This window comes from Cervus canadensis, chromosome 4 (genome assembly GCF_019320065.1).
Source record: "Cervus canadensis isolate Bull #8, Minnesota chromosome 4, ASM1932006v1, whole genome shotgun sequence".
Lineage (NCBI taxonomy): Eukaryota > Metazoa > Chordata > Mammalia > Artiodactyla > Cervidae > Cervus > Cervus canadensis.
This window is the reverse complement of record NC_057389.1, coordinates 86,001,342-86,028,049: the sequence shown is the minus strand read 5'-3', so window position 1 is coordinate 86,028,049 and position 26,708 is coordinate 86,001,342. Positions and strand designations below refer to the sequence as shown.

The following is a 26,708-nucleotide window of genomic DNA, read 5'->3' as shown; positions in this document are numbered from 1 at the left end:
GACCAGGAGCTCTTACCAGCCTGATATCTTCCCTCCTCACCAACCACCTCAAGCTCTCCCTTCTCTGCTTCCTGCTCATGTTTCTTGTCATATCACAGGTGCTCCCTCCCTTTCTCTGCCCAGCTCCAGTGAATGCCGGACCCACATGTCTGCATGAGATGGGCACAGTGGGCCAGAGAGCAGAGCCAGCAGCTGACCCTGGAAAAGGAATGTGACCTGTGGGCCAGGTCAGACAGGCGGACTGACCACAGTGGGCCTCGTCGGAGCCGTCGGAGCAGTCCGCTGTGTCATCACACTCTGGGTTCAGCTTGGTCACACACTGGCTGTTCCCGCAGGAAAAGGCAGTCCCTGGACAGCGACCTGAGGGCAGACAAGAACCAGGTACTTGACCTCACTCCATCTCTCCTGTCTGCACAGAGATTTCTCTCTCCAGGCAGAAACTCAAGAGCAGGAAAAACCACTTCTCTGCTTTCTTGTCACTGAGTCTTTCTGAAATAATCTTCTCTGTACTAACTAGAGTTAGTACAGACACATAACAACAAGAATGCCAGTCAGTGCTTGGGCCAGAGCTGTGAAACCCAAGCAATACGTGTCCCATGTGCGTACTTTTACATTTCTACCATCCATTTTTTAAAAAAAGACATAGGTGAAATTAATTTTTTAAATTGTAGTAGAGTACATATAACATAAAATTTGTCACTGAAGTGTAGGTTCACATTTAGGGTTGGTCATTGTCTGCAGGGTGGGGGGCCATCCTGGGCACCGTGGGGTGGAGAGCAGCATCGCCAGCCCACCACCTCTGGATGCCAGGAGCCCCCCAGTCATCATGACTACAAATGTTCCCAGACATCATCAAGTGTCCCCTGGGGGCAGGATCACCCCTAGTTGGGAACCATTGATGTAAAGCTAGATAAGTGTAAAAGAATCCACCTGCCAATGCAGGAGACACAAAAGACACGGGTTCGATCCCTGGGACAGGAAGATCCCCTGGAGAAGGAAACGGCAACCCACTCGGGTATTCTTGCCTGCAAGATCCCGTGGACAAAGGAGATTGATGGGGTACAGCCCATGAGGTCACAAAGAGGTAGACATTGTGTGATAACACATGTTGTGAGCCAGCTGGGAGGAGACTCATCAAAATATTTAAAGCAATGAAATTCTAGGTGGTCCATACTCTTTCCCCCCGCAAAAATTGTTTGCTTTCTGTCTTTTCTTTTAACAACATTAAATCACTTAAAAAAAAAATAAAGCCTGCTTCTAACTATGCTTAGCTCTGAACAATTAAAAGTGCCTCATTTTTTAAATCCTTTGCTCACACAGGACTAGGACTCCATCTCCCCCCACAAAAGGCTGGTGCACAAAACTAGCATTTACTGTGTTTGAGGGATTTCCCTTGTGTACCTTCAAGAAGCTTTGGGAAACCTCTCTTGGTGTTTGCAAACGGGAGAAAATTGGGCAGAGGGCAAGGAGCTGAAAAAAACATACTTGATTTTTTAAAACTGAAGTATAGTTGATTTATAAGCAGGACAAAGGCTAACAGAGTTTTGCCAAGAGAATGCACTGATCATAGAAAACATCTCTTCCAACAACACAACAGATGATTCCACACATGGACATCACCAGATGGTCAATACTGAAATCAGGTTGATTATATTCTTTGCAGCCAAAGATGGAGAAGCTCTATACAGTCAGCAAAAAAAAAAAAAGAGAGAGAGAGAGAGACCAGGAGCTGACTGTGGCTGAGATAATGAACTCCTTATTGCAAAATTCAGACTTAAATTGAAGAATGTATGGAAAACCCCTGGGCCATTCAGGTATGACTTAAATCAAATCCCTTATGATTATACAGTAGAAGTGACAAATAGATTCAAGGGATTAGATCTGATAGAGAGCCTGAAGAACTATGGATGGAGGTTCATGACATTGCACAGGAGGTGGTGATCAAAACCATCTCCAAGAAAAAGAAATCCAAAAAGGCAAAATGGTTGTCTGAGGAGGCCTTATAAATAGCTGAGAAAAGAAGAGAAGTGAAAACCAAAGGACAAAAGGAAAGATATACCCATTTAAATGCAGAGTTCCAGAGAATAGTAAGGAGCGATAAGAAAGCTTTTGTGAGTGAACAATGCAAAGAAACAGGAAAACAATAGAATGGGAAAGACTAGAGATCTCTTCAGGAAAATTAGAGATACCAAGGGAATATTTCATGCAAAGATGGGCAAAATAAAGGACAGAGACAGTAAGGACCTAACAGAAGCAGAAGATGTTAAGAAGAGGTGGCAAGAACACAGAAAAACTATACACAAAAGATCTTAATGACCTGGATAACCACAATTGTGTGGTGACTTACCTAGAGCATCCCAGAGTGTGAAGTCAAGGGGGCCTTAGGAAGCATCACTATGATCAAAGCTAGTGGAGGTGATGGAATTCCAGCTGAGCTATTTCAAATCCTAAAAGATGATGCTGTTAAAAGTGCTGCACTCAATACGCCAGCGAATTTGGAAAACTCAGCAGTGGCCAAAGGACTGGAAAAGGGCAGTTTTCATCCCAATCCCAAAGAAGAACATTCAAACTACTGCACAATTGCACTCATTTCACATGCTAGCAAAGTAATATTCAAAATCCTCCAAGCTAGGCTTCAACAGTATGTGAACTGTGAATTTCCAGATGTTCAAACTGGATTTAGAAAAGGCAGAGGACCCAGAGATCAAATTGCCAATATCTACTGGGTCATAGAAAAAGCTAGAGAATTTCAGAAAAACATCTACTTCTGCTTCACTGACTATGCTAAAAAGCCTGTGGCTGTGTAGATCACACAAAAAAACTGTGGAAAATTCTTAAAGAGATGGGAATACCAGAACACCTTACCTGCCTTCTGAGAAACCTGTATGCAGGTTAAGAAGCAACAGTTAGAATTGGACATGGAACAACAGACTGGTTCAAAATTGGACAAGGAGAATGTCAAGGCTGTATATTGCCACTCTGCTTATTTAACTTACATGTAGAGTACCTCTTGCAAAATGCCAGGCTAGATGAATCACAAGCTGGAATCAAGATTGTCGGGAGAAATATCAAGAACCTCAGATATGCAGATGACACCACCCTAATGGCAGAAAGTGAAGAGGAATTAAACAGCTTCTTGACAAAGGTGAAAGAGGAGAGTGAAAAAGCTGGCTTAAAACTCAACATTCAAAAAACGAAAATCATGGCATCCAGTTCCATCACTTCATGGCAAATAGATGGGGAAACAATAGAAGCAGTGACAGATTCTATTTTCTTAGGCTCCAAAATCACTGTAGACAGTGACTGCAGCCATGAAATTAAAAGACGCTTGCACCTTGGAAGAAAAGCAATGACAAACTTAGACAGCATATTAAAAAGCAGAGACATTACTTTTCCTACAAAGGTCCATTTAGTCAAAGCTATGATTTTTCCAGTAGTCATGTATAGATGTGAGAACTGGAAAATACAAAAGGCTGAGTGCCAAAGAACTGATGCCTTCGAACTGTGGTGCTGGAGGACTCTTGAGAATCACTTGGACATTTAGAAGATCCAACCCATCAATCCTACAGGAAATCCACCCTAAATACTCATTGGAAGGATTGATGCTGAAGCTGAAGCTCCAATACTTTGGCCACCTGATGCAGAGAGTTTGACTCACTGAAAAAGATCATAATGTTGGGAAAGATTGATGGCAGGAAGAGAAGGGGATGACAGAGGGTGAGATGGTTGGATGGCTCAATGGACATGAGTTTGAGCAAACTCCTGGAGATAGTGGACAGGGAAGCCTGGCATGCTGCTGTCCATGGGGTCGCAAAGAGTCAGACACAACTGAGCTACTGAACAACAACAATAGTTGATTTATGATGTGTTCAATTCTGCTGTGTAGCAAAGTGATGCAGTTATACATGTATGTGTTCTTTTTCATATTCTTGTCCATTATGTTTTGTCTCAGGACATTGAATATATTAATAGTTCTCTGTGCTATACAGTAGGACTTCCTTGTTTATCCATCCTATATATAATAGTTTGCATCTGCTAATCCCAAACCCATAATCCTTCCCTCCCTGACCCTCCTCCACCTTGGCAATCCCAAATCTGTTCTTAATATTGTGAGTCTGTTTTGTATATAAGTTTGTTGTAACATATTTTAAATTCCACATATAAGTGATATCATATGGTATTTGTCTTTCTCTGCCTGACTTACTTCTAGTATGAGAATCTCTAGGTCCATCCAGGTTGCTGCAAATGGCATTATTTCATTCTTTTTTACGGCTGAGTAGTTATTCCATTGTGTATATGTGTACATGTGTGGTGTAAACACCACATTTTCTTTATCCATTCATCAAAACATACCTGATTTTAAGTCTCTTTCTGTCAGCAGCCCCTTCTGGCTTCCTGCAACAAAACAAAGAGATAAAAGATTATTTAGCGAGTGGCGAATTTCTCTGACAACATCATACTGCGAAGCAGGGAACTGCACTGTCCACCCGGGAGCAACTTACATTCTAAATTAACTCAACTGAGGTAAAATCAGATAAAATATTCTCTTCCTCATAATAAGAGCACAACAGCCACATGGGGCGGGTGGCTGCCAGGGTGGATGGTGTAGACCTGAAATAATTTCATCTGTGCAGAAATCTCTCTTAGCACTGGTGAGGTTACTAAGACACCAAATATGTCAGGGGTGGCAGAAGGGGACTGTAAATGTCCTCCAGTGCTAGGTCAAGGCAACAATCTTTTAATCTGCACACTCTGAAATCACATCTGGCTCTCAAATCCCAACACACAGTAATATTAGAATTTCAGAGCATAACATCTACGCTTAGTTTTATACCAGGGGGCCAGGGGCCAAATCTGGCCCACCACTTGTTTTTATAAATAAAGTTTTATTGACATACAGATAAGTGTCCATTTGTTTATATATTGTCTTTGCTGCTTTTGTGCTATGATAACCAGGTTGAGTCATCTTGACAGAGACCCAATGGGTGGCAAAGATGAAAATAATTACAAGTTGCCACCCTGTGGTGTCTACCACTGAAGGTAAAGCACTGTATATATGTTTCCTTGTCACTGAAAGGGTCGATTATGGAAAGTGTCAAGTTTAATGCAACTTTCACCTGGCTCCCCTCCCCCAGCATGTCCCTCCCAAAGTCTCCTCGTCTCTGGGGCCACTCCCCTGTGAGCTGGGCAGGCACAATGGTGCCACAGGGGGCCGGGGGATGCCACAACCCTGGGGTCACTCACCTGTGAGCTGGGCAGACACAATGGTGCCATAGGGGGCCAGGGGGATGCCGAGGCCCTGCAGCCTCGCATGAAGTCCCTGCTGCAATAGCTGCTCCTCCAGGCCTGGGCTCGGCGTCCACAGGGCCAGCAGCAGAAAGTGCAGCCGGAAATGCACCAGGACGCTGGCGTTGCCCTCCCTGGTGGGGAGGACATTGGCCTTGAGAGGGAGGGCACTTCTCAGCTGGAATTCTCTACAAATCCAGGGGTCCCCCAAGATCCTTTACCCCCAGGAGGCCCTCACTCACCAGTAACTCAGCACCGTGCAGCCCACGCAGCTGGACTCCAACTCTGTCTCTTGAAAGCTGCTGACAAACTGCAACAGAAACAACAGCCACAAACGTGAGCCCCACGGAGACGCTGGCTGGGAGAGTCGGGGAGGAAGAGAAAAGCACCTCCTCTTCACCTCCACGTGTGCAGTCAGCTCACACTGCTGCGTGAATGATGGGGTGGGCAGTCCCAGGCTGTGCCTGTGGAAACACAGCTCCACCAACACATGATGGAGAAACACGCGGTCCCTCCACACACTGGAGCATCACTCAGCCATGAACAGAGGTGAGGGCCTGACACTCACAACCACGTGGACGGACCCTGAGGACACGATGCTCAGTGAGAGGAGCAGACACAGAAGGACACACAGGGCGTGATTCCACTGATGGGAAACATGCAGAACAGGCAGATCCCAGACACAGAGAGTGGGTTCCTGGTTGTCAAAGGCTGGGGAGGGGATGGGAGTGACTGCTGATGAGGAGAGAGGGTTTCCTTTTGGGGTGATGAAAGCTCCTGGAATTAGATGTAATAGTTGCACAACTCTGTACTAAATGTCACTTTACAAATGGATGAATTTGGACTTCCCTGGTGGTCCAGTGTTTAAGACTCTGAACTTCCACTGCAGAGGGCATTAGTTCCATCCCTGGTAGAGGGTATCTGCCTGCAATATGGAAGTCCTGGGTTTGATCCCTGAGTGGGGAAGATCCCCTGAAGGAGGAAATGGCAACCCACACCAGGATTCTTGCCTGGAGAATCCCATGGACAGAGGAGCCTGGTGGGCTACAGTCCGTGGGGTTGCAAAGAGTCGGACATGACTGAGCAACTAACACTTTCACTTTCAGGGGAACTAAGATCCCACATACCACATGGCATGGCCAAAAAAAAAAAACAAGTGAGGTATAAGTTGAACTTCTCTGGTGGTCTAGTGGCTAAGTCTCTGTGCTTCCACTGCAGGGGGTACGGGTTCAATTCCCGGTCAGGGAAGTTCAACATGTCACACAATGCAAAAAAAAAAAAAAAAAGAGGTATAAGTCACCTACCATAAAAACTCACCTTTTAAAAGTATACAGTTAGATGGGGTTTTAGTACATTCACAGATTTGTACCAGCTCATCATGATTTTAAAACATTCTCATCACTCCAAAAGAAGCCCATCCCATTACCAGTTACTCCCCATCCCCTGCCCCAGCCCCTGACAACCAGGAACCCACTCTCTGTGTCTGAGGATCTGCCTGTTCTGCACATTTCCCATCAGTGGAATCACACCCTGTCTGTCCTTCTGTGTCTGCTTCTCTCACTGAGCATCATGTTCTCAGGGCCTATCCATGTGGTAGCAAGTGTCAGGGCTGAGTGACGCTCCCGAGTGTGGAGGGATCACAACTGTTTACCCATTATCTGCTGATGGACAGTCCAGCTGCTTTCACTTTGGGATTATCATGACTCATGGTGCTGTGAGCATCATGTGCAGGTTTCTGCGTGGACACACACTTTTGTTTCTCTGGGGCAGACACCCAGGAACAGAATGGCTGGGTCAGATGGTACTGCTATTCATCATTCAGTTGCTTAGTCATGTCCAACTCTTTGTGACCCCATGGACTATAGCACACCAGGCTTCCCTGTCCATCACCAATTCCCAGAGTTTCCTCAAACTCAAGTCTATTAAGTTGGTGATGCCATGCAACCATCTCATCCTCTGCCGCCCCCCTCTTCTCCTGCCCTCAATCTTTCCCAGCATCAGGGTCAAATTGCCACACTGCTTTCCACAGAGGCTGCCCCTTTTCAGATTCCCACCAGCCACACAGGAAAGTTCTGATTTCTCTACTGAAATGCAGTTTACAACCTTCCAATGAGACCTATGGGTCTTGTAGACAGAGGTTCCCACACGATGCTGCCATCCCCTGCTTTCCAAAAAGCACCAGCTGCGCCCTGTTCATCCCATGGCCCCTCTCCCTTCCTCAGCCTCCCCTCTGCCCTGCTGCCTCAGTCAGAGCCCCTGGCCACCCACTTGCCAGCCACACCCCTGGCTCCCAGGAGCCTCACCAGCATTTCCAGAGTGGGCGTCAGCGTGCGGTAGTACTCTGAGGTCTCCTGCTGCAAGCTGGGGGCAAACCGGATCCCACGCAGCTCGGCTGTGTGCTCTACGTCGACGCCCTGTGTAGAGAGGGAGGCTGCGGACGAGACCAGGGCCCCGTGAGAGCGCCCACTGCAGGGGCAGGGCTCAGCGAAGCTGGCCTCCAAGGCCCCCCGCCAGCCCAGGGCTGGTCATCCCAACTAATGGGTGTGGGCTCACTCCCTGGGGGTTGAGTGACTATTAACAGTGCTCTTTTTTTTTTTTTAAGAGGACTGTTTTTTTAAAAGTCTTTATTGAATTTGTTCCAACATTGCTTCTGCTTTATGTTTTTGGTTTCTGACCACCAGGCATGGGGGATCATAGCTCCCCTACCAGGGATCAAGTCTGTACCCCTGGCAAGTTCTAACCACTGGACCATCAGGGAAGTCACTATGTGCCCCCTCATCCACTCTCACCCATCACTCACCTCAAGGCCCCCAGGTCCAGCACAAAAGCCCCAGTTGTCCCCAGGTTCCCTTAAGGGGAAGGCTGGCTGCCCCTAGAAATGCCTGGCCTAGGGCCCTGGGTCAACTTCAGCCAAAAATGGCTGAAATGGCCTCAAAAGACCTTACCTCAACTTTGGGGCAATTCCCACCTTTTCCCTGGCAGCTCAGATGATAAAGAATCCACCTTCAAAGCAGGAGACCAGGGTTCGATCCCTGTGTCAGGAGGATCCCCTGGAGAAGGGAATGGCTACCCACTCTAGTATTCTTGTCTAGAGAATCCCATGGACAGAGGAGCCTGGTGGGCTACAGTCCCTGAGGTCGTAAAGAATTGGACACAATTGAGTGACTAATACTTTCACTTTCCCTGGAAGAGGGTGCGAAGTACGATAGGGGCATGGCCACAGTCAGGGGTACCAGGACCCTCAGACCCCCACCCGTGATGCCACCCTCTGAATAACACACTTTCCAACTATTGGAAACACTGTGGAAACCACATAATAGCAAAGAACATAAAATGTCTTAAAGTAAAGAATACAACCCTACAGAGTACATGAAGACACCTGTTTCTGTCAAAAAATATGCAAGACTGGCAAAGAGGCCCACTGGTCAAAAATGATCATAATTGCAAAATTTTAAACATAGAGGGACTTCCCTGGTGGTCCAATAGTTAAAACTGAGGATAAGAGGCAGGAAGGCTAGAGGTCCCCAAGGGGAGGAAATAGACTGTAAGTGTCAGACGTTTCTTCTTCTCTCTTAATAGGAGGAGGAAACAAACTACAAGTGTCAGAGGTTGTTCTTCTTTCTCTGTGCAAAATTAAAAGGAGGTTTCTTGTAAAATTCTGTGTTGCCATGAGGACACCTGGTTCCACCTGAACTGAACTTGTCTCAAACCTTGAGCTAACCAATGCAGTTTTTCGTATGGAAATGTTTTTCTTAAGCTATGTTAATGATCTGTCTATTTATCTTAGAATCTGCCTTTAGAATCTGCACGCATGCACGCACACACACGCACACACACAAAAACCAGTTTTCCTGCACTTCACCTCACAGCCATCAGAGGGCATCTATCAGCCATGCCAGACTTCCAGCTATTTCAGATATTCACAAACATACATCTATACATTTTAAATATATATTAAAAATATACACGTTTTAAATATTAAAATATATACATCCCACATTGGGTTGCCAACTTATTTTGCCACATGACACCATTTCCCCCCAAAACTGCCAGTTACCATCATTATTTCATGAACGAAGGGTGACTTTCACGCCCCCACACAGAACTAAGAAACTCGTCTCAGAAGGAGCTCGGATCAGAGCAGAATTTCCTGTGATGGCAGAAGATCCTAGATCTGAGCATCCCCAGGAGGAACCACACAAGCCACCCGTGAAATGTGGCTGGCTGGGACGGAGGAACTGGATTTTACCTGTCATTTAAATTAAGTCTAAATAGCGCTGGGGCTCAGGGCTACCACGTGGAGGTGCGGGGCAGCCCTGAAACTCTGTGCAGTCAGCAGGCGTCCACTGGAGCCTTCCACTGACATAAAAAGACCTCCGTGCGTTTCTGTAACTGCAGCCTACAGCACTCACAACAGGTCATCATTTTGTATGTGTGGGTGTGCGGTCAGTTGTGTCCAACTCTTTTTGACCCCATGGACTGTAGTCCATCAGGCTCCTCTGTCCATGGAATTGTCCAGGCAAGAATACTGGAGAGGGTTGCCATCCCCTCCTTCAGGGGTCAAATCCATGTCTTTTATGCCTCCAGGATTGGCAGGTGGGTTCTTTACCACTAGCGCCACCTGGGAAGCCTTATTTTCTATGAAGTGAGAGGGACTTCAAATATGAAGTGAGAGGGACTTCCCTGGGGGTCCAATGGTTAAGACTCAGTGCTTCCACGGCAGGAGCATGGATTCAGTTCCTGGTTGGGGAACTCAGATCCAGCATGCCGTGTGGCATGGAAAAAGTAATAATAACAACATGGGAGCCACTGTTGATTGTGGCAGGTGGGAAAGTTAACGACTGCTCACTCATTTCTTATATTTTCGGGGACTTTCCAAATTTCTCAAAATAAGTTCATTTCCCTAGTGGTCTCCATTTCACTCCGGCCATGAATCTTCATTAAGAACCCCAAAGATGGGAGACCTGAAATTTGCAGGTATTACCGTGATGCCCAGGCTCCCAGCACCCAGCCTGGCACTAAGTGCAGCCACATCCAGCGCCGGGCCCCCCTGCCATGCTCTTGGTGGCCTCTGTGGCCTGTACGCATGACCCTTTGCTCTGGGACACCCCTGAGCGACTCCTAGGCATCTTTCTGCCAGTCTCCTGGCGTGTGGACCCGAGCAAGCCCATGGCCACTCACCCACAAGGACTCCCAGGGTGACGAGGACGATGCTGGTGGCCACGACGGTGGAGAGGGCCGCCCGGCAGCACATGGCATCTGCAGCCAGGATGCCCTTGGTGGCTCCAGGCACCAGCTCTAAGTCACCGGCAGAGGGCTCCATGGCTCCCGGACACAGGGACGGAGACCTGGAGGCCAGCAGAAGGGAGGCAGAGAAGTGAGGTCAGAGCTAGGGGGGCACTTCTCTTCCCCTAAGCAAGGGTCTTCCTTGTGCAAACGTAGCTGCCATCACTAGCGCCTGAGGCGAGCCTGGACTCTTGTTAATAGATGTGAGTTGATTTAAGCCACTAAGCGTGTGGTGATGTTGTGGTGTGGCATAGGCAGTGAATACAATGCTCCTTCATCCATTAAATGCTATTTGAAAATCAACCAATGGCTTTGTCTTTTTTGTTGTTTTTTGGCTGCACCACACAGCTTGTGGGACCTTAGTTCCTCAACCAGGGATTGAACCCACAGCCGTGGCAACGAAAATGTGAACAGAATCCTAACTCCTGAACTGTCAGGGAATTCCCAATGGCTTCATTCTTTTTTTTTTTTTTAAGTTTTTTAAAATTTTATTTTCAGTTGTACTGGGTCTTCATTGCTGCACTAGGGTTTTCTCCAGTTGCAGAGAGAGGGGCTCCTCTTCACTGTGGTGCTCAGGCTTCTCATTGCAGTGGCTTCTCCTGTTGTGGAGCCTGGGTCCTACAACATGCAGGCTTCAGTAGTTGCGGCTCCCCGGCTCTAGAGCACAGGCTCAGTAGTTGTGGAACACTGGCTTAGTTGCTCTGCAACATAGGAGATCTGCCCAGATCAGGAATCAAACCTGTGTCTCTTGCATTGGCAGGTGGAGTCTCATCCACTTTGCCACCAGGGAAGTCCATTTAAAAAAAAATTTTTTTAAGTCTTTACTGAATTTGTTACAACATTGCTTCTGTTTTATGCTTTGGTTTTTTTGGCCTTGCGGCATGTGGAATCCCAGCTTCCCAACCAGGGATGGAACCTGTACCCCCTGCATTTGGAAGGCAAAATCCCAACCACTGGACTACCAGGGAAGTCCCGTGGTTTTTTTTTTAAATTGTAATAATTTTTATTGGCATATAGTTGCTTTACAACAATGGCATTTTTATGAGTATGCAAAATTTTAGCATTAGGCTGATTCTCCATCATAACAGTTAATGATATATATATTTTTTAATCTCTTATTAGGGAGGATGGTGTCTCAGTGGTAAAGAATCCACCTGCCAATGCGGGAGACAAGGGTTTGATCCCTGGGTTGGAAAGATCCCCTGGAGGACAGCATGCCAACCCACTCCAGTATTCTTGCCTGGGAAATCCCATGGACAGAGGAGCCTGGTGGGCCACAGTCCATGGGGTTGCAAAGAGTCAGATACGACTGACCGACTAAAACAACAAGGGTAAGAATAAGCTGTGAGATCTAACAGCTCTGGCCTCCAGCTTCCTCCTCTGTGAAATGGGCAGAAGACAATGCCTGCTGCCATCTGGCTAATCCCTGCCTCTCAGGATCCAGGATCTCAGACTCTCAGTTCGCAGAGAGCAGAGCTGAGAGGTGGAGACAGGCTGAACTCTGGCACTTCTGCCTCTCAAGTGTCTCTGTGTCAAGTGCCAACAAATTCACTTAAGGCAGTTGGCTTCTGCTCCTTGCAACTACAAGAGCCTTGAATGTGTTCAGCCCTTCCCACCCACAGCATACCCCTGCCCCCGACCTGGCTGGATAATTCCCTTCCATTCATGAGACCTGAGCAGACCTCTACACTAAACTCTCAGCCTGCAGAGAAGCCTTTGTCTGGGAGCGGATGAGTCACCTTTACAGCTCTGCAGCGGTGGATCTCATTACCTCCCCCCACCCCTGCTCCCCATGGATGCTGCCTCCATTGTGTGGGCAGAGAATGACTCATATCTGGCCTCTGACACACTCTTCCCCTTTTGAACAGCACCCAGAAGGAAGTGGGGAGACAATCCCATTCTACTTCCCTTGTCGGCGCTCCACGAAGGTGCGCACTCGGCCAGGTGCTTCTCTGGGGGGAATGGAGCTGCTTTGTAGGCCCGTATGGATGGATGGCAGGTCTGCCCATCAGGTAAAATACGGTGTGTGCATGCAAAGTCGCTTCAGTTGTGTCCGACTCTTTGCAACCCCATGCACTGTAGCCCACCAGATTCCTCTGTCCATCAGATTCTCAAGGCAAGAATACTGGAGTGGATTGCCATGCCCTCTTCCAGTGGATCTTCCCGATGCAGGGATTGAACCCACATCTCTTATGTCTCCTGCATTGGCAGGCAGGTTCTTTACCGCTAGCACCACCTGGGAAGCCCATAAATACAGTACACCCTTCAGATGCATAAGACCTATAGACTTCCCTGGTGGTCCAGTGGTTAAGACTCAAAGCGCCCAGTACAGGGGCACAGGTTTGATCCTTGGTTAGCGAACTAAGATCCCACATGCCACACAGCTCAGCCAAAACAAACAAGCAAACAAAAAACATGACAAAAACATCCTGTGATAGTTAATTTTATGTGTCCATAGGGCTAGGCCATGATGCTGGGTTTTGGCCAAACATGGTTCTTGACATTGCTGTGAAGACATAATTAACATTTAATTAGTTGATGCTGAGTAAAGCAGATGAGCTTCTGTAGTGTGGGTGGGCTGTATCCAATCAGTTGAAGGCCTTAAGAGAAAAGATCAAGGTCTCCCCCCAAAGAAGGGAGAATACTGTCTCCAGGTGGCCTTTGTACTTGAGCTGCAACATCAACTTTTCCCAGGGTCTCCAGCCTGCCCTGCAGATTTTGCATTTGCCAGCTCCCATGATTGTGAGCTAATTCTGGTCTCTCTGTCTTCCTCTCCATTCTACTGGTTCTCTTTCTCTAGAGAACCTGACACATACAGTTCCTAACATGCCTTGTTCAAAATCTGGAACAAAATTGTATTAAGAAAAAGCATTTTAAAATTTTTTATTCAAGTCTTTTATTTGGCTATGTTGGATCTCAGTTGCAGCATGCAGGATCTAGTTCCCTGACCAGGGATCGAACCCAGGCCCCCTGAATTGGGAGCACAGAGTCTTAGCCACTAGACTGCCAGGGAAGTCTCTCCAAAAAGTATTTGTTGTTTGTCTGAAATTCAAATTTATCTGGGTGTGCTGTATGTTTATTGTTAAATCTGGAACCCCACCCCTGGGCCCAGCCAGAATGTCCTATCCGATCAAGGTAACACGTCCTACTGGGAACAGCCACTCTGCGCCTCACCACCATCCACAGTGGTAAGAAAGGGGAGTAGTGCAGGGGTGGGGAGCAAGGTCGTACAATGCTCACCCCTTTATTCTTACACTTGAGCTGAACTGCCTTCTGAGGAGCCAGAGAAGCTCTAAGAATCACTTGATGAAATGTTTTAAGGACAAAGACACCAAGGTTCACTTTTGTGATTAGGGCTAGAAACACGAATATAGTGTATGAGCTCATTGACAGCACCCCCTACAAACACATACACTACGTTCATTCAACCCCCACCGGCCCTGCCACCCCCTATCCCTTGGGTTTTCTAAGGATTCCTGTGTTCTCCAAATTGTCTTGTCATCGCCATCATTAGGGCACAGAGGGGCCTCGCTGCTATTTAGCACTGAACATAGAAGCTCCATTCACTGTCCCCATCAATCTGGTATTTACGACGGGCCAGGCCTGGCTGCTCTGTGCTGGGTACCCAGCCATTAAGGAGACAGATGTGATTCTCAGCTCACAGAGCATAACTCTTAGTGACAGAGACCCAAGTAAATTAAAACTGTGGCTATAATAATGGCTGGAAAAGCTAGAGATGCGTCCATGGGGCTTTGGGTCTCTGTCAAAATGAAGCTTTGATCTAGACAGGGGTCAGGGGAGGCTTCCTGATGGAGGGATGAGTTACATAAGTTCTGAAGGATAAACAGGAATCCAGTCCGTGCCTGGTGGAAGCAACAGATGTCCATACAGTAAGAACAAAATATGTAAAAGCCCTGTGGCAGGAGGGAGCAAGCAAGGGCCCTCTTAGGGGAGGTGTGCTAGTCAGCTGCTACCACGTAACAAGTTATCACACACATATCTGTGTAAAACAATGCATGTTCGTTATCTCATGGTTTCTGCAGGTCAGGAATCGGGCACGTTTTAGGGGTCCTCTGCTCAGGGTCTCACTCAGCTGCAAACAAAGCATTAGCTGGGGGAGTTCCCTGAAGGTCCAGTGATTAGGAACTTTCACTGCTGTGGCACCGGTTCAATTCCTGCTAGAGGACCTAAGATCCCACAAGCTGTGCAACGCAGAAAAAAAAAAGTGTGAGCTGGGTAGCATTCTCATCCAGAGGCTCAACCAGGGAGGATCCACTCCTGAGCCCCCTGCTGTGGCCAGAATCTGGTTCCTTGTGCTTGCAGGGCTGAGGCCCCCTCTTTCTGCTGGCTGTCAGCCAGGGGCGGCTGGCAGGAGCAGAGGGCTGTTGAGCTTCACACAAATTCAGAAAACACTTCCAGCTCCTTCTTGACTCTCCCTCTAGATATCTTGCCAACACCTACAGTGACCAACTGTCTCAGCTGCCCTGGGATTTCCCTGTTTTAGCCCCATAAGCCCCACATCTGTGTGTGTGTGTGCGCGTGCGTGTTACTTACTCAATCCTGTCCAACTCTTTGCGATCTCATGGACTGTAGTCCATCAGGTTCCTCTGTCCATGGGATTCTCCAGGCAAGAATACTAGAGCGGGTCGCTATGCTCTCCTCCAGGGGATCTTCCTGACCCAGGTATCAAACCTGCATCTCTTGTGTCTCCTGCATTGGCAAGTGGATTCTTTTCCACTCAGCCACCTCGGAGGCCCCTATATGCAATCACTAAGTTATTTTATATAAGGGATTTGAGCGTCTATGGGTTTTGGTGTCCCTCGGACAGTGAGGGACAAGTATAATTAGTCTCTTCAGACCGTGTCTATCACCAAGTTCTGCAGATTCAATATCCTGCACTTCTCTAAAACAGGGGGCACTAAACTTCGTATGCAGAGAGCCAGAGAGTGAATAATTTCAGCTTTGTAGTCCCACAGTCCTACTATTAATACAACTCTGTCATGTTATAAAAGCAGCATCAGGCACATGTAAACACACAGGTATGGCTGTGTTCCCATGAAACAGGCAATTTGCTGGGGTTAATCTGAGGGCCATAATATAGTGACCCTTGGTCTAGGGTTCATCTTTTGTCTTTTGTTTGTTTGTTTGTTTTTGTTTATTTATTTATTTATTTATTTATTTTTGTCTTCATCCATACTGCCTAGTGCAAGCTGTCACCACCTCAAATCTGCATTATTGCAACAACTTGGATTCCACTTCATTTTCCACACTAGAGTCAGACCGATCTTTCACCAGGAAAACCCAGTTACTCTTCTTCTTTTAAGCAGTCAAACCCAATGGGTAAAGGGCAGAAAAACAAAGTTAGACAAAACTTTTTAAGAGAGACACACCCTCATCTTAGATTCTGAAGGATTCCAACAGATAAAAGCATGCTAAGGATAACTTCTCAATCTCAAAATTGCAAAACACACTAAGAAAAAGAAAAAACCAGCAAGAGTCAGCGGAAAAAAAGACGACAGTACTAGATACTGAAGACATTCTGAAAGTGAAACCATCTGAGATTATAAAACAATATATATGAAAATACTTTATACGCTTAAAATTCATTCAGACATAAAATAATTGAAAACAGACTGGATCACAGGCTGGATGGACATGAGTTTGAGCAAGCTCCGGGAGTTGGTAATGGACAGGGAAACCTGGCATGCTACTGTACATGGGATCACAAAGAGTCGGACATAACTGAGCAACTGAACTGAAGGTTTAAAAAATTATTTAGAACTGAATGATAGTGAATATGAAAGTAAAAAGTGAAAGTGTTAGTCGCTCAGTCATGTCCAACTCTTTGTGACTCCATGGACTGTAGCCCGTCAGGCTCCTCTGTCCATGGGATTCTCCAGGCAAGCATAATGGAGTGGGTTGCCATACCCTCCTTCAGGGGATCTTCCTGACCCAGGGATCAAGCCTGTCTTTTACATCTCCTACATTGGCAGGCAGGTTCTTTATCACTAGCACCATCTGGGAAGCTATCCTCATACTATATGACTGTTATTTTTTTCTGGTTGTGCCACATGGCATGTGGGATCTTAGTTTCCTGACCAGGGACTTAACCCATATCCCCTACTTTGGAGGCATGGAGTCTTAACCACTGGACTGCTAGGGAAGTCCCTATTCTATGACTTAATGACAAAACAGTGGGGGGGGGGGCGATAAAATAGAACACTCTAAAAACAAACAAACAGAAATAAACGTTGGCCTTTGCCTCCAGTTCTGGGAAGTGGTCTCTGGGAGACTGAGGTCAACCATGTGGATGACCAATGAGTCAGTCAGTGAACCAGTTGTGCCCAGGGAAAGCTCTGTACCCTGGAGCTTGGGGGAGCCACCCTGACTGGCAAAGCTTCATGTGTGCTGTCACACACCAATGCCGGGAGAATACTGCATCCTGACCGCGCAGGAGAGGACATGAACTTGCTGTTTGTGTCCCCCACTCCCAATTCATACGTTAAAACCCTAACCCTCCATGGGATGATATTTGGAGGTGGGGGCCTTTGGGAAGTGATGAGGGTGGGGCTCCCAGGAATGAGATTAGTGCCCGTATGAGGAGAAGAAAATGGAAACCCACTCCAGTATTCTTGCCTGGGAAATCCCACAAACAGAGGATCCTGGCGGGCTACGGTCCATGGGGTCGCAAAAAGCCAAGACATGACTTAGTGACTAAACAACAGCTAGCCACATATGACTACTGAGCACTTGAAATAAGTTAAGGTACACTATAAGCCAAAAATGCACACTGGATTTCCAAGACAGTGTGAAAAAAAAAAAGAGAGAGTGTAAAACATCTTACAATCTTTATACTGAATATATGTTTAAAAGGTATATAGACTATATTGGGCTAAATAGAATGTTACTTAAAAAACTTTTTTTAAAGAAATGAGATGAATAACTAATGAAAATCTACTGTGCTCTGTGGTGACCTAAAGGGGAGGGAAATCCAAAAAAAAAGAGGATGCGTGCTAAGTCGCTTCAGTTGTGTCCGACCCTTTGCAAACCTATGGACTGCAGCCCACCAGGCTCCTCTGCCCATGAGATTCTCCAGCAAGAATACTGGAGTGGGTTGTCATTTCCAACTCCAGGGGATCTTCCTGACCCAAGGATCAAACCTTCATCTCTAATGTCTCCTGCATTGGCAGGTGGGTTCTTTACCACCAGCGCCACCAGCATGTCTATACATATAGCTGATTCTCTTTGCTGCACAGCAGAAATCAATCTGGCACTGTACCCCAGAGACTCCCTGGACCCTCTGCCATAAGAAGACACAGCGAGGAGATGGCCATCGATGAGCCAAGAGGCAGGGCCTCAGCAGACACTGGACCTGCCGGTGCCTTGATGCTGGATTTCCAGCCCCCAGGACTCTGAGACGTAAATGTCTGCTGTGTATCAGCTGCCCAGCCTTGCTATTTTGGACCAGCAGCCCAAAGGGTCTCAGACAGCTAGACTCAGTACTGTGTCTCTCTCCCTTTAGTTGATCTTAATCCATCATCTTATTTTTGTTAATATTTTTATTAACTTATTTAGCTGCATCAGGTCTTACTTGTGGCTTGTGGGATCTAGCTCCCCGACCAGGGATGGAACCCGGGACCCCTGTATTAGAAGCATGGAGTTTCAGTCACTGGACCACCAGTCATATTTGACTCTCTGCAACCCCATGGACTGCAGAATGTCAGGCTTCACTGTCCTTCATCATCTCCTGGAGGTGGGGCAAACTTATATCCATTGAGCCATTGACGCCATCCAACCATCTCATCCTTTGTTGCCCCTTTCTTCTCCTGCCTTCAGTCTTCCCCAGCATCAGAGTCTTTAACCATCAGGGAAATCCCTTAATCCATAATCGTTATCCCTCTAACTGTTACAGCTAATCTTAAATCATAACTGTGACTATGACAGCACTTACTGATTTCTGAGTCTTACTAGGGAATTGTCAAACTTCATGGTGATTTTGGGAACCACCCCTGCTTACTAGCTTCCTGGGGTGGCATAACAAAGCACCACAAGCATGGGGTCTTATTTAAGAGACGCTTGTTGACTCCCAGTTTTGGAGGTCAAGAATCAGAGGTCAGCGTGTCAGCAGGGTAGCTTCCGCTGCAGCCACGAGGGAGGACTTGTTCCAGGCTCCCTCCTGGCTTCCAGGGGTGGCTGGTGACCTCTGATGTCACTTGGCTTGTGGCAGCATCATTCTGTCTCTGCCTGCATCTCTACACTGCCTTCTCCCAGTGTCCAAACATCCCCTTGCTATAAGGACAGCAGTTGTATCGAATTAAAGCCCACCCTGATGACCTCATTTTAACTTGACTGAATCTACAAAGACCCTATATCCAAATGAGGGCACCTCCTGAGGTGCTGGGGTTAGGACTGCAATGGTGGGCACACATTCACCCAGTACCTCACTGAACTTGCAAATGACCTCAGAATCAAGGACAGTCCTGCACAGAGACTGTGACCTCTGACCATGCAATTCTCCCCACCAGCCTCACAAAGGAAAAGTGTTAAAAAGAGAGGGTATATGCCCATTAGGATGCTTATTGTCAAAAACCAAAAGATAGCAAGCACAGGCGAGGATGTGGGGCAATTAGCCCCGTCATGCCCTGTCACTGGGAACGCAAACCGGTGTAGCCAACAGGGAAGCAGTCTGGAGGGCTGTCAAAAAATTAAACACAGAACCACCATATGCTGCAGTAAGCTGACTCCTGGGCATACATACACCCAAAGGAACAAAAAGCGGGGTCTCAAACAGATATTTGCACACCTATGTTCACAGCAGCATATTCACACTGGCCAAAGGTAGAAGCAACCCAAGTGTCCACTGGTGGATGATGGATAAACACAACATGGTCCATCCACACCGTGGAATGTTACTCAGTCTTAAAAAGGAAGGAGATTCAGACACCTGCTACCACCTGGATGAGCCTTGAGAACATGATGCTCAGTGACAGAAGCAGACACTGAAGGACAAATACTGATTCCACTCACAGCAGGTCCTGGAGGAGCCAGAACCACAGAGACAGAAAGTAGATGATGGGGCCAGGGGCTGGCGGAGGGGACTGGGAGTCAGTGTGTAACGAGAATGGAGGTTTTGCTTGGGAAGATGAGAAAGTTCTAGAGAGGACGGTGGGGATGGTTGCACAAAGATGCGAATGTGTTTTAGTGCCACCAAGCTGTGTACCTAAAAACGGTCACGATGGTGAATTTTACATTATGTATAATCTTCCCTGGTAGCTCAGATGGTAAAGAATCTGCCCGCAATGCGGGAGACCTGGATTCGATCCCTGGGTTGAGAAGATCCCCTGGAGGAGGGCATGGCAACCCACTCCAGTATTCTTGCCTGGAGAATTCCATGGACAGAGCAGCCTGGCAGGCTACAGTCCATGGGGTCGCAAAGAGTCAAACACAACCGAGCCACTCAGCACACACACATAATCTACCCCAATAAAAATAGAAAGAAATTGAGAGAGAGGAACTGACATATGCCAGAAGCAGAGAAGTGAGAAGGGAAAACTGTTCACAGACAGAAACACCCAGAACGTGAAGGCCAAGAGGGATTATCTGTGAACAAACGAGGAAACCCAGGAGAGGCCAGGCGGCTGGCAGCGCTGCCCCAGCTCGGAGTCCGACAAATTCTGGCCTGGACGCGCACCAGCGCATTCATGCCCCGGCACGACCTCAAAGCGGCCTCCTAGAAGGGCGCAGAAACCGCATCCAGATGTTGGCAGGTCTGGTGTAGGGCAGATAAAAATCAGACTCTGAAATCTGCCTTGGAACCAAGCGAAGCTCAGAAAACACAATGACTGTTTGGTCCAAAATACCCGACAGTGTCTCCAGGCACTTCCACAGAAACAGCATTTTGCCTGGACACTGAGGCAGATAAAAAAACGTCCAGAAAGACGCCCCCGTCCTAGTCCTGGGACCATGGGGACATGTCACAGGGCAGAAAGGACTCTGCAGGTGGGATTAGGCCCCTGAGACAGGGCCCCTATAAGAGGGAGGGGGAGGGTCAAAGGCAGAGAGACGGGAGATGCTGCTCTGCAGGCTGTGAGGATGGAAGGAGGGGCCGCGATCCAGGGATGCGGCGCCTCTAGAAGCTGGAAAAGGCAGGAGCCGGTGCTCCTTGTAGCCCCTGGAGGGACCGGCCCTGCCCGCAGGGGGATTTAGCCCCCGTGAGGCTCCCTAAGTTACAGCAGCAACAGGAGGCTAATACAGGCTCTTTGCAGGCCATGCCACACAGTGCTCACCCAAGACAGAGTTGTGTGTTGAGCGGGGACACTGAGCATCGTCGTAGGAAGAACACCATGAACATGGGACCTGCCCTTCCCCCACTGCTCTTTCTGGTCAGGTGCAAGGACTGCTAGTCGCCAGAAGACCAATGGCCACATTCTGGCTTCAGCCCAGCTAGTTCCATGGCCCCAGCAGGGCAGTGAACCTCTCCAGGCCTCAGTTACTGGCTGGTCGTTGATCAGCTTTGTGCTTTTAGTTCTAATTTTGGATAGCAAGGGGCTGACCATGTCTTTTGTCTTCCTAGAATTCTTTTTCCAAGGGGAAAGTCCATCCCAGTCATATGCCCCACCCACTATACTAATCACAGTAGTGACTGGTCCACACTGGACCCAGGGCTGCCAATCACAATAACCAATCATCCACCTGCATCAGTGATTGGTCCATCCTGGACCTGGGCCTGTCAATCACATACTCAAATCTCCATCCCTATTGATGATTGGGCCACACTGGATGCAAGCCAGCCAATCACAGTAACCACCCATCTACCCCCACCAGTGATTGGTCCATACTGGACCCAGGGCCTGCCAATGACAGTAAGCACCCCTCCATCCCTGTTGATGACTGGCCCACACTGGACACAGATCTGCCAATCACAGTAACCACCCTTTCACCCCACTTCAGTGATTGGTCCAAAGGGTTGCAGGCCAACCAACTTTCTTCCCTGAATTTCAACTATATGAAATTGCCACTTTTGTAGACCAAAAACAATAGGACATGATCAACTTCATAGGGGCTTCTCTGGTGGCTCAGACAGTAAAGAATCTGTCTGCAATTCAGGAGATCTGGGTTCCACTCCTGGGTGGGGAAGATCCCCTGGAGAAGGGAATGGCTACCCACTCCAGTGTTCTTTCCTGGAGAATTCCGTGGACACAGAAGCCTGGTGGGCTATAGTCCATGGGATCGCAAAAGGTTGGACCTGATTGAGTGACTAACACGTTCACACAACTAACAACAGGAGGGAGGGCACAGCCTTCTTCCCAGTGGGGCTCCTTGGCTGCCAAGGTTAGGCTTGAGGCCATTGGCTGCCATCTTGGCCTCCAAAAGAAAGGCAGGAGGATGTGGTCAATTCTGAAGGAAGAGGCTGGATGGATGTAGGGAGCACAGCCAGGAAAGGACCTCAGGTGACAAGACAAAGTGACCCAGCCCTGCCTGGAGCCAGGTCTTCTCTGGACTGACCAGGCACAGGAGCCAAGCTTGGCTCAAACGGTTCAAGCTGGGGTTGTCTCTCTTACATGAATCTTGGACAAACCAAAGTGGGGAGCTGTAACTTCTACAGGGACCCTACAACACTTCACCACCTCTCCCACCATTGTAAAAAAAGAGACCACTTGATCAACATGACATCAGATTTATCCAAATTCTAGATGGCGTCACCTCTGCATACATGGGGATGCTTGTTTCCATGAGGCCTGGGCAAAGCCATGCACAGCCCATGATTAGGAGAGAACCTCCTCGCTAAGTGCACTATTCAAGTCTGAAAAAGGTCCCTGGAGACAGAGGAGCCTCACATCAGGTCTTCATGTTCTCATTCACTGGCATCCTTTTGGGAAAAATCTTGATGGACATCACAAGCAGTCACAAAATAAAGCCTGTCAAATGATTTGTAAGTGGCACCCATGCCACGGTCTGTGCAAAAGCCCTTCTTCCTCCCCAGGAGAGCCCACGACAGCAAGGATCACTTATCCACTGACAACCTCCGAGTATTAACAGAAATTTCCAGTTCAAGTTGCTCTTGAGCTTCAGTCAGGACTGACCTGGACCTGGACATCTCCCCCTGCAACTCAATGTGTCCCCAAGGTGGGGGAATCCTCCCCCGACAAACCTCTCACCCCTCTTCTCCTGAGTTCTCGTGTACCACCTCTCTCACAGATAGAGGTTAATTAACATTGTACAGGAGATGGTGATCAAAACCGTCCCCAAGAAAAGAAACCCAAAAAGGCAAAATGGTTGTCTGAGGAGGCTTTACAAATAGCTGAGAAAAGAAGAGAAGCGAAAGGCAAAGGAGAAAAGGAAAAATATACCCATCTGAATGCAAAGTTCCAGAGAATAGCAAGGAGAGATAAGAAACCCATCTTCTTAAGTGAACAATGCAAAGAAATAGAGAAAAACAGTAAAATGGGAAAGACTAGAGATCTCTTCAAGAAAACTGAGATACCAAGAGAACATTTCATGCAAAGATGGGCACAACAAAGGACAGAAATGGTATAGACCTAACAGAAGCAAAAGATATTAAGAAGAGGTGGCAAGAATACACAGAAGAACTATACAAAAAAAGGTCTTAATGACCTAGACAACCACGATGGTGTGGTCACTCACCCAGAGCCAGATGCCTGGAGTGTGAAGTCAAATGGGCCTTACAAAACATTACTACCAACAAAACTAGTGGAGCTGATGGAATTCCAGCTGAGCTATTTCAAATCCTAAAAGATGATGCTGTTAAAATGCCGCACTCAATAAGCCAGCAAATTTAGAAAACTCAGCAGTGGCCACAGGACTGGAAAAGGTTAGTTTTCATTCCAATCCCAAAGAAGGGCAATGCCAAAGAATGCTCAAACTACCACACAATTGCACTCATTTCACATGCTAGCAAAGTAATGCTCAAATTCCTTCAAGCTAAGCTTCAACAGTATGTGAACCAAGAACTTCAGGTGTTCAAGCTGGATTTAAAAAAGGCAGAAGATCCAGAGATCAAATTGCCAACATCTGCTGGATCATAGAAAAAGCAAGAGAATTTCAGAAAAACATTTACTTCTGCTTCATTGACTATGCTAAAGCCTTTGACTCTGTGGATCACAACAAACTGTGGAAAATTCTTAAAGAGATGGGAATACCAGACCACCTTACCTGCCTCCTGAGAAACCTGTATGCAGGTCAAGAAGCAACAGGTAGAACCTGTTATGGAACAACAGACTGATCCAAAATTGGGAAAGGAGTACCTCAAGGTTATATGTTGTCACCCTGCTTATTTATCTTACATGTAGAGTACATCATGTGAAAAGCCAGGCTGGGTGAATCGCAAGCTGGAATCAAGATTGCTGGGAGAAATATCAACACCTCAGATGTGCAGATGGTACCACCCTAATGGCAGAAAATGAAGAGGAACTAAAGAGCCTCTTGATGAAGGTGAAAGAGGACCATGAAAAAGCTGGCTTAAAAAAAAAAAAAAAAAGCTGGCTCAACATTCAAAAAACTAAGATCATGGCATCTAGTCCCATCACTTCCTGGCAAATAAATGGGGAAAAAATGGAAAGAGTGACAAACCTTATTTTCTTGGGCTCTGAAATCACTGCAGATGGTGACCGCAGCCATGAAATTAAAAGATGCTTTGCTCCTTGGCAGAAAAGCTTTGACCAGCCTAGATAGCATATTAAAAATCAAAGACATCACTTGACCAACAAAGGTCCATCTAGTCAAAGCTATGATTTTTCCAGTAGTCATATACAGAGGTGAGAGCTGGACCATAAAGAAGGCTGAGCACAGAAAAATTGATGCTTTTGAACTGTGGTGCTGGAGGAGACCCCTGAGAGTCCACTGGACAGTAAGGAGATCAAACCAGTCAATCCTAAAGGAAATCAACCCTGAATATTCATTGGAAGGACTGATGCTGAAGCACCAATACTTTGGCCACCTGATGTGAAGATGTACCAGGTGGGTACACCCAGTTCAGAGAAATTTCCAGACTCTCATCAACTCCTCAAGGACAGACCTGGACCCTCCACACCTGTCTCTTACCTCATCTCCCTGCCAAGTCTTTGCAAATGGTTGGCACAGAAAACGTGTTTGTTTCTTTACTTTTAAAAAATATTTTAAATTTTTATTTATTTGGTTGTACCAGGTCTTAGTTGCAACATCTGGGATCTAGTTCCCTGATCAGGGATTATACCTGGACCTCCTGAATTGGGAGTGTGGAGTCTTAACCACTGGACCAACAGGGAAGTCCTAAAAATGTGTTTATTGCTTAAGTGAAAAGCTGACAGTTTTACCAAAGGAGAAACGGGTGACTGCTGATTAGCTCTGCAAAAAGTGGAACAAAGCTCTCCATGTTGCAACATCTCTGGGTTGATTTATCTTCTATATAATTTTTTAAATGATTTATTTGGCGGCTCCAGGTCTTAGATGCAGCATGCAGGATCTAGCTCCCTGACCAGGGATCAAACCCCAGCCCCCGGCACTGGGAGCACAGAGTCTTAGCCACTGGACCACCAGGAAGTCCTCTCCATATAAGGTTGAGGCATAAAAATTGAAGGTGGGATTGATCGCCAGTGAATTTTCTGTCTTCAGTCATCATGTAAAGTCTATTTGAAACCCAGCTTTCCCTAAATACCCATATATCTAAATTGAAATAAAGTTCTGAGCAAGATGTAAAGTCCAGGGAATTTCCCTGGTGGTCCAGTGGTTAGGACTCTGTGCTTCCACTGCAAGGGAGGCATGGGTTCTATCCTGGTTGGGGAACTAAGATTCCATATACTGCACTGTTCAGTCAAGAAAAAAAAAAAGATGTAAAGTCCATTTAGGATTTTTTAAAAAGTCAGCTTAGACAAATTATTTGGGGCTGGGTAGATCAAAAAACAAAGCTGTTTGGATGTCTCTCCTCCCTTTCACTCAGATGTAATGGAGACAGCCTGGCTGGGACAAGCAGGTGTTTCACTGAGGACAGAGGCAAAGGGGGTGGAAGATCAAGAAGATCCTTCGAGCCCCTAATCTCAGACAGCCAAATATCTTCTAGAATTGGCTTCATTTTTATTTTTTGCAAAGATCAGGGGTGGAATACAAAAGCGGAGCAGAAGGAGGGAAGATAAGAGAGAACAGGAGACTGCTGGCTCCACTCGGTGACCTCGGGCTGAGAGAGCACCCTTGACAGGATGAAGCCTAATTTAGTTTTCTAAAAGCAACTTTGGGGGATAAGTTACCACCTGGGCTTGAGAGATACCTGAAAACACCCCAGGCAGATAGATCTTAAGAACGACTCCGAGGCAGTGAAGCAAGAGAAATGAGTAGGTGGGAGATGCCATCCCCAGTTACAGGAATGATCCTTGAAAACTTCCAAAAGGATCCTCACTGGCTCTGAGACCCGAAACGTGAGCCAGACACAGGGATGGAGAAGGAAAGGGCTGGGGAGGAGGGATAGTCAGGGAGTTCAGGATTGATATGTACACACTGCTATATTTGGACTACATAGGGGACTTCCCTGGTGGTCCAGTGGCTGGGACTCCATGCTCCCAATGCAGGGGGCCCCGGTGTGATCTCTGGTCCAGGAACTAGATCCCACATGCCACAACTGAGAGTTCTCATGCCACAACTAAGACCCTGTGCAGCCAAATAAGTAAATAATATTTTAAAAAATAGAATGGATAACCAACAAGGACCTGTGGTAGAGGACAGGGAACTCTGCTCAATATTATATAACAATCTAAATGGGTAGAGAATTTGTAAAAGAATAGATACATGTGGACTTCCCTGGTGGTACAGTGGATGAAAATCTGCCTGCCAATGCAGGGGACATGGATTCAATCCCTGGTCCGGGAAGATCCCACATGCCGAGCCGCAATAAGCCCCTGAGCCACAACTGCGGAAGCTTTCAACCCTACAGCCTGTGCTCCTATCAAGAGAAGCCACTGCAATGAGAAGCCTGAGCACCAGAACTAGAGAGTATGCCCTGCTCGCTGCAACTAGAGAAGACCCAGCACAGCCAAAAATAAATGAAATTATAAATTCTAGTGCAATTTAAAAAATTGACACACTTTAAAAAATAGAATGGATAACCAACAAAGACCTACTGTGTAGTGCAGGGAACTGTACTCAGTATT

The 26,708-nt window shown here is 47.0% G+C and overlaps 1 protein-coding gene across 1 annotated transcript in view; it reads right to left on the bottom strand.

The window, feature by feature from the left end:
- The window catches only part of TMPRSS9 (transmembrane serine protease 9), a 56,346-nt gene that overhangs the window by 18,273 nt on the left and 11,365 nt on the right, over positions 1–26,708 (bottom strand). Inside the window, exons 2-7 of the mRNA XM_043466081.1 lie at positions 10,468–10,634; positions 7,590–7,717; positions 5,529–5,596; positions 5,245–5,420; positions 4,354–4,395; positions 247–360 (exon numbers count right to left, since the gene is read on the bottom strand). Of these exons, the coding sequence (XP_043322016.1) occupies positions 247–360; positions 4,354–4,395; positions 5,245–5,420; positions 5,529–5,596; positions 7,590–7,717; positions 10,468–10,634 (695 nt within the window). The remainder of the gene's footprint in view (positions 1–246; positions 361–4,353; positions 4,396–5,244; positions 5,421–5,528; positions 5,597–7,589; positions 7,718–10,467; positions 10,635–26,708) is intronic.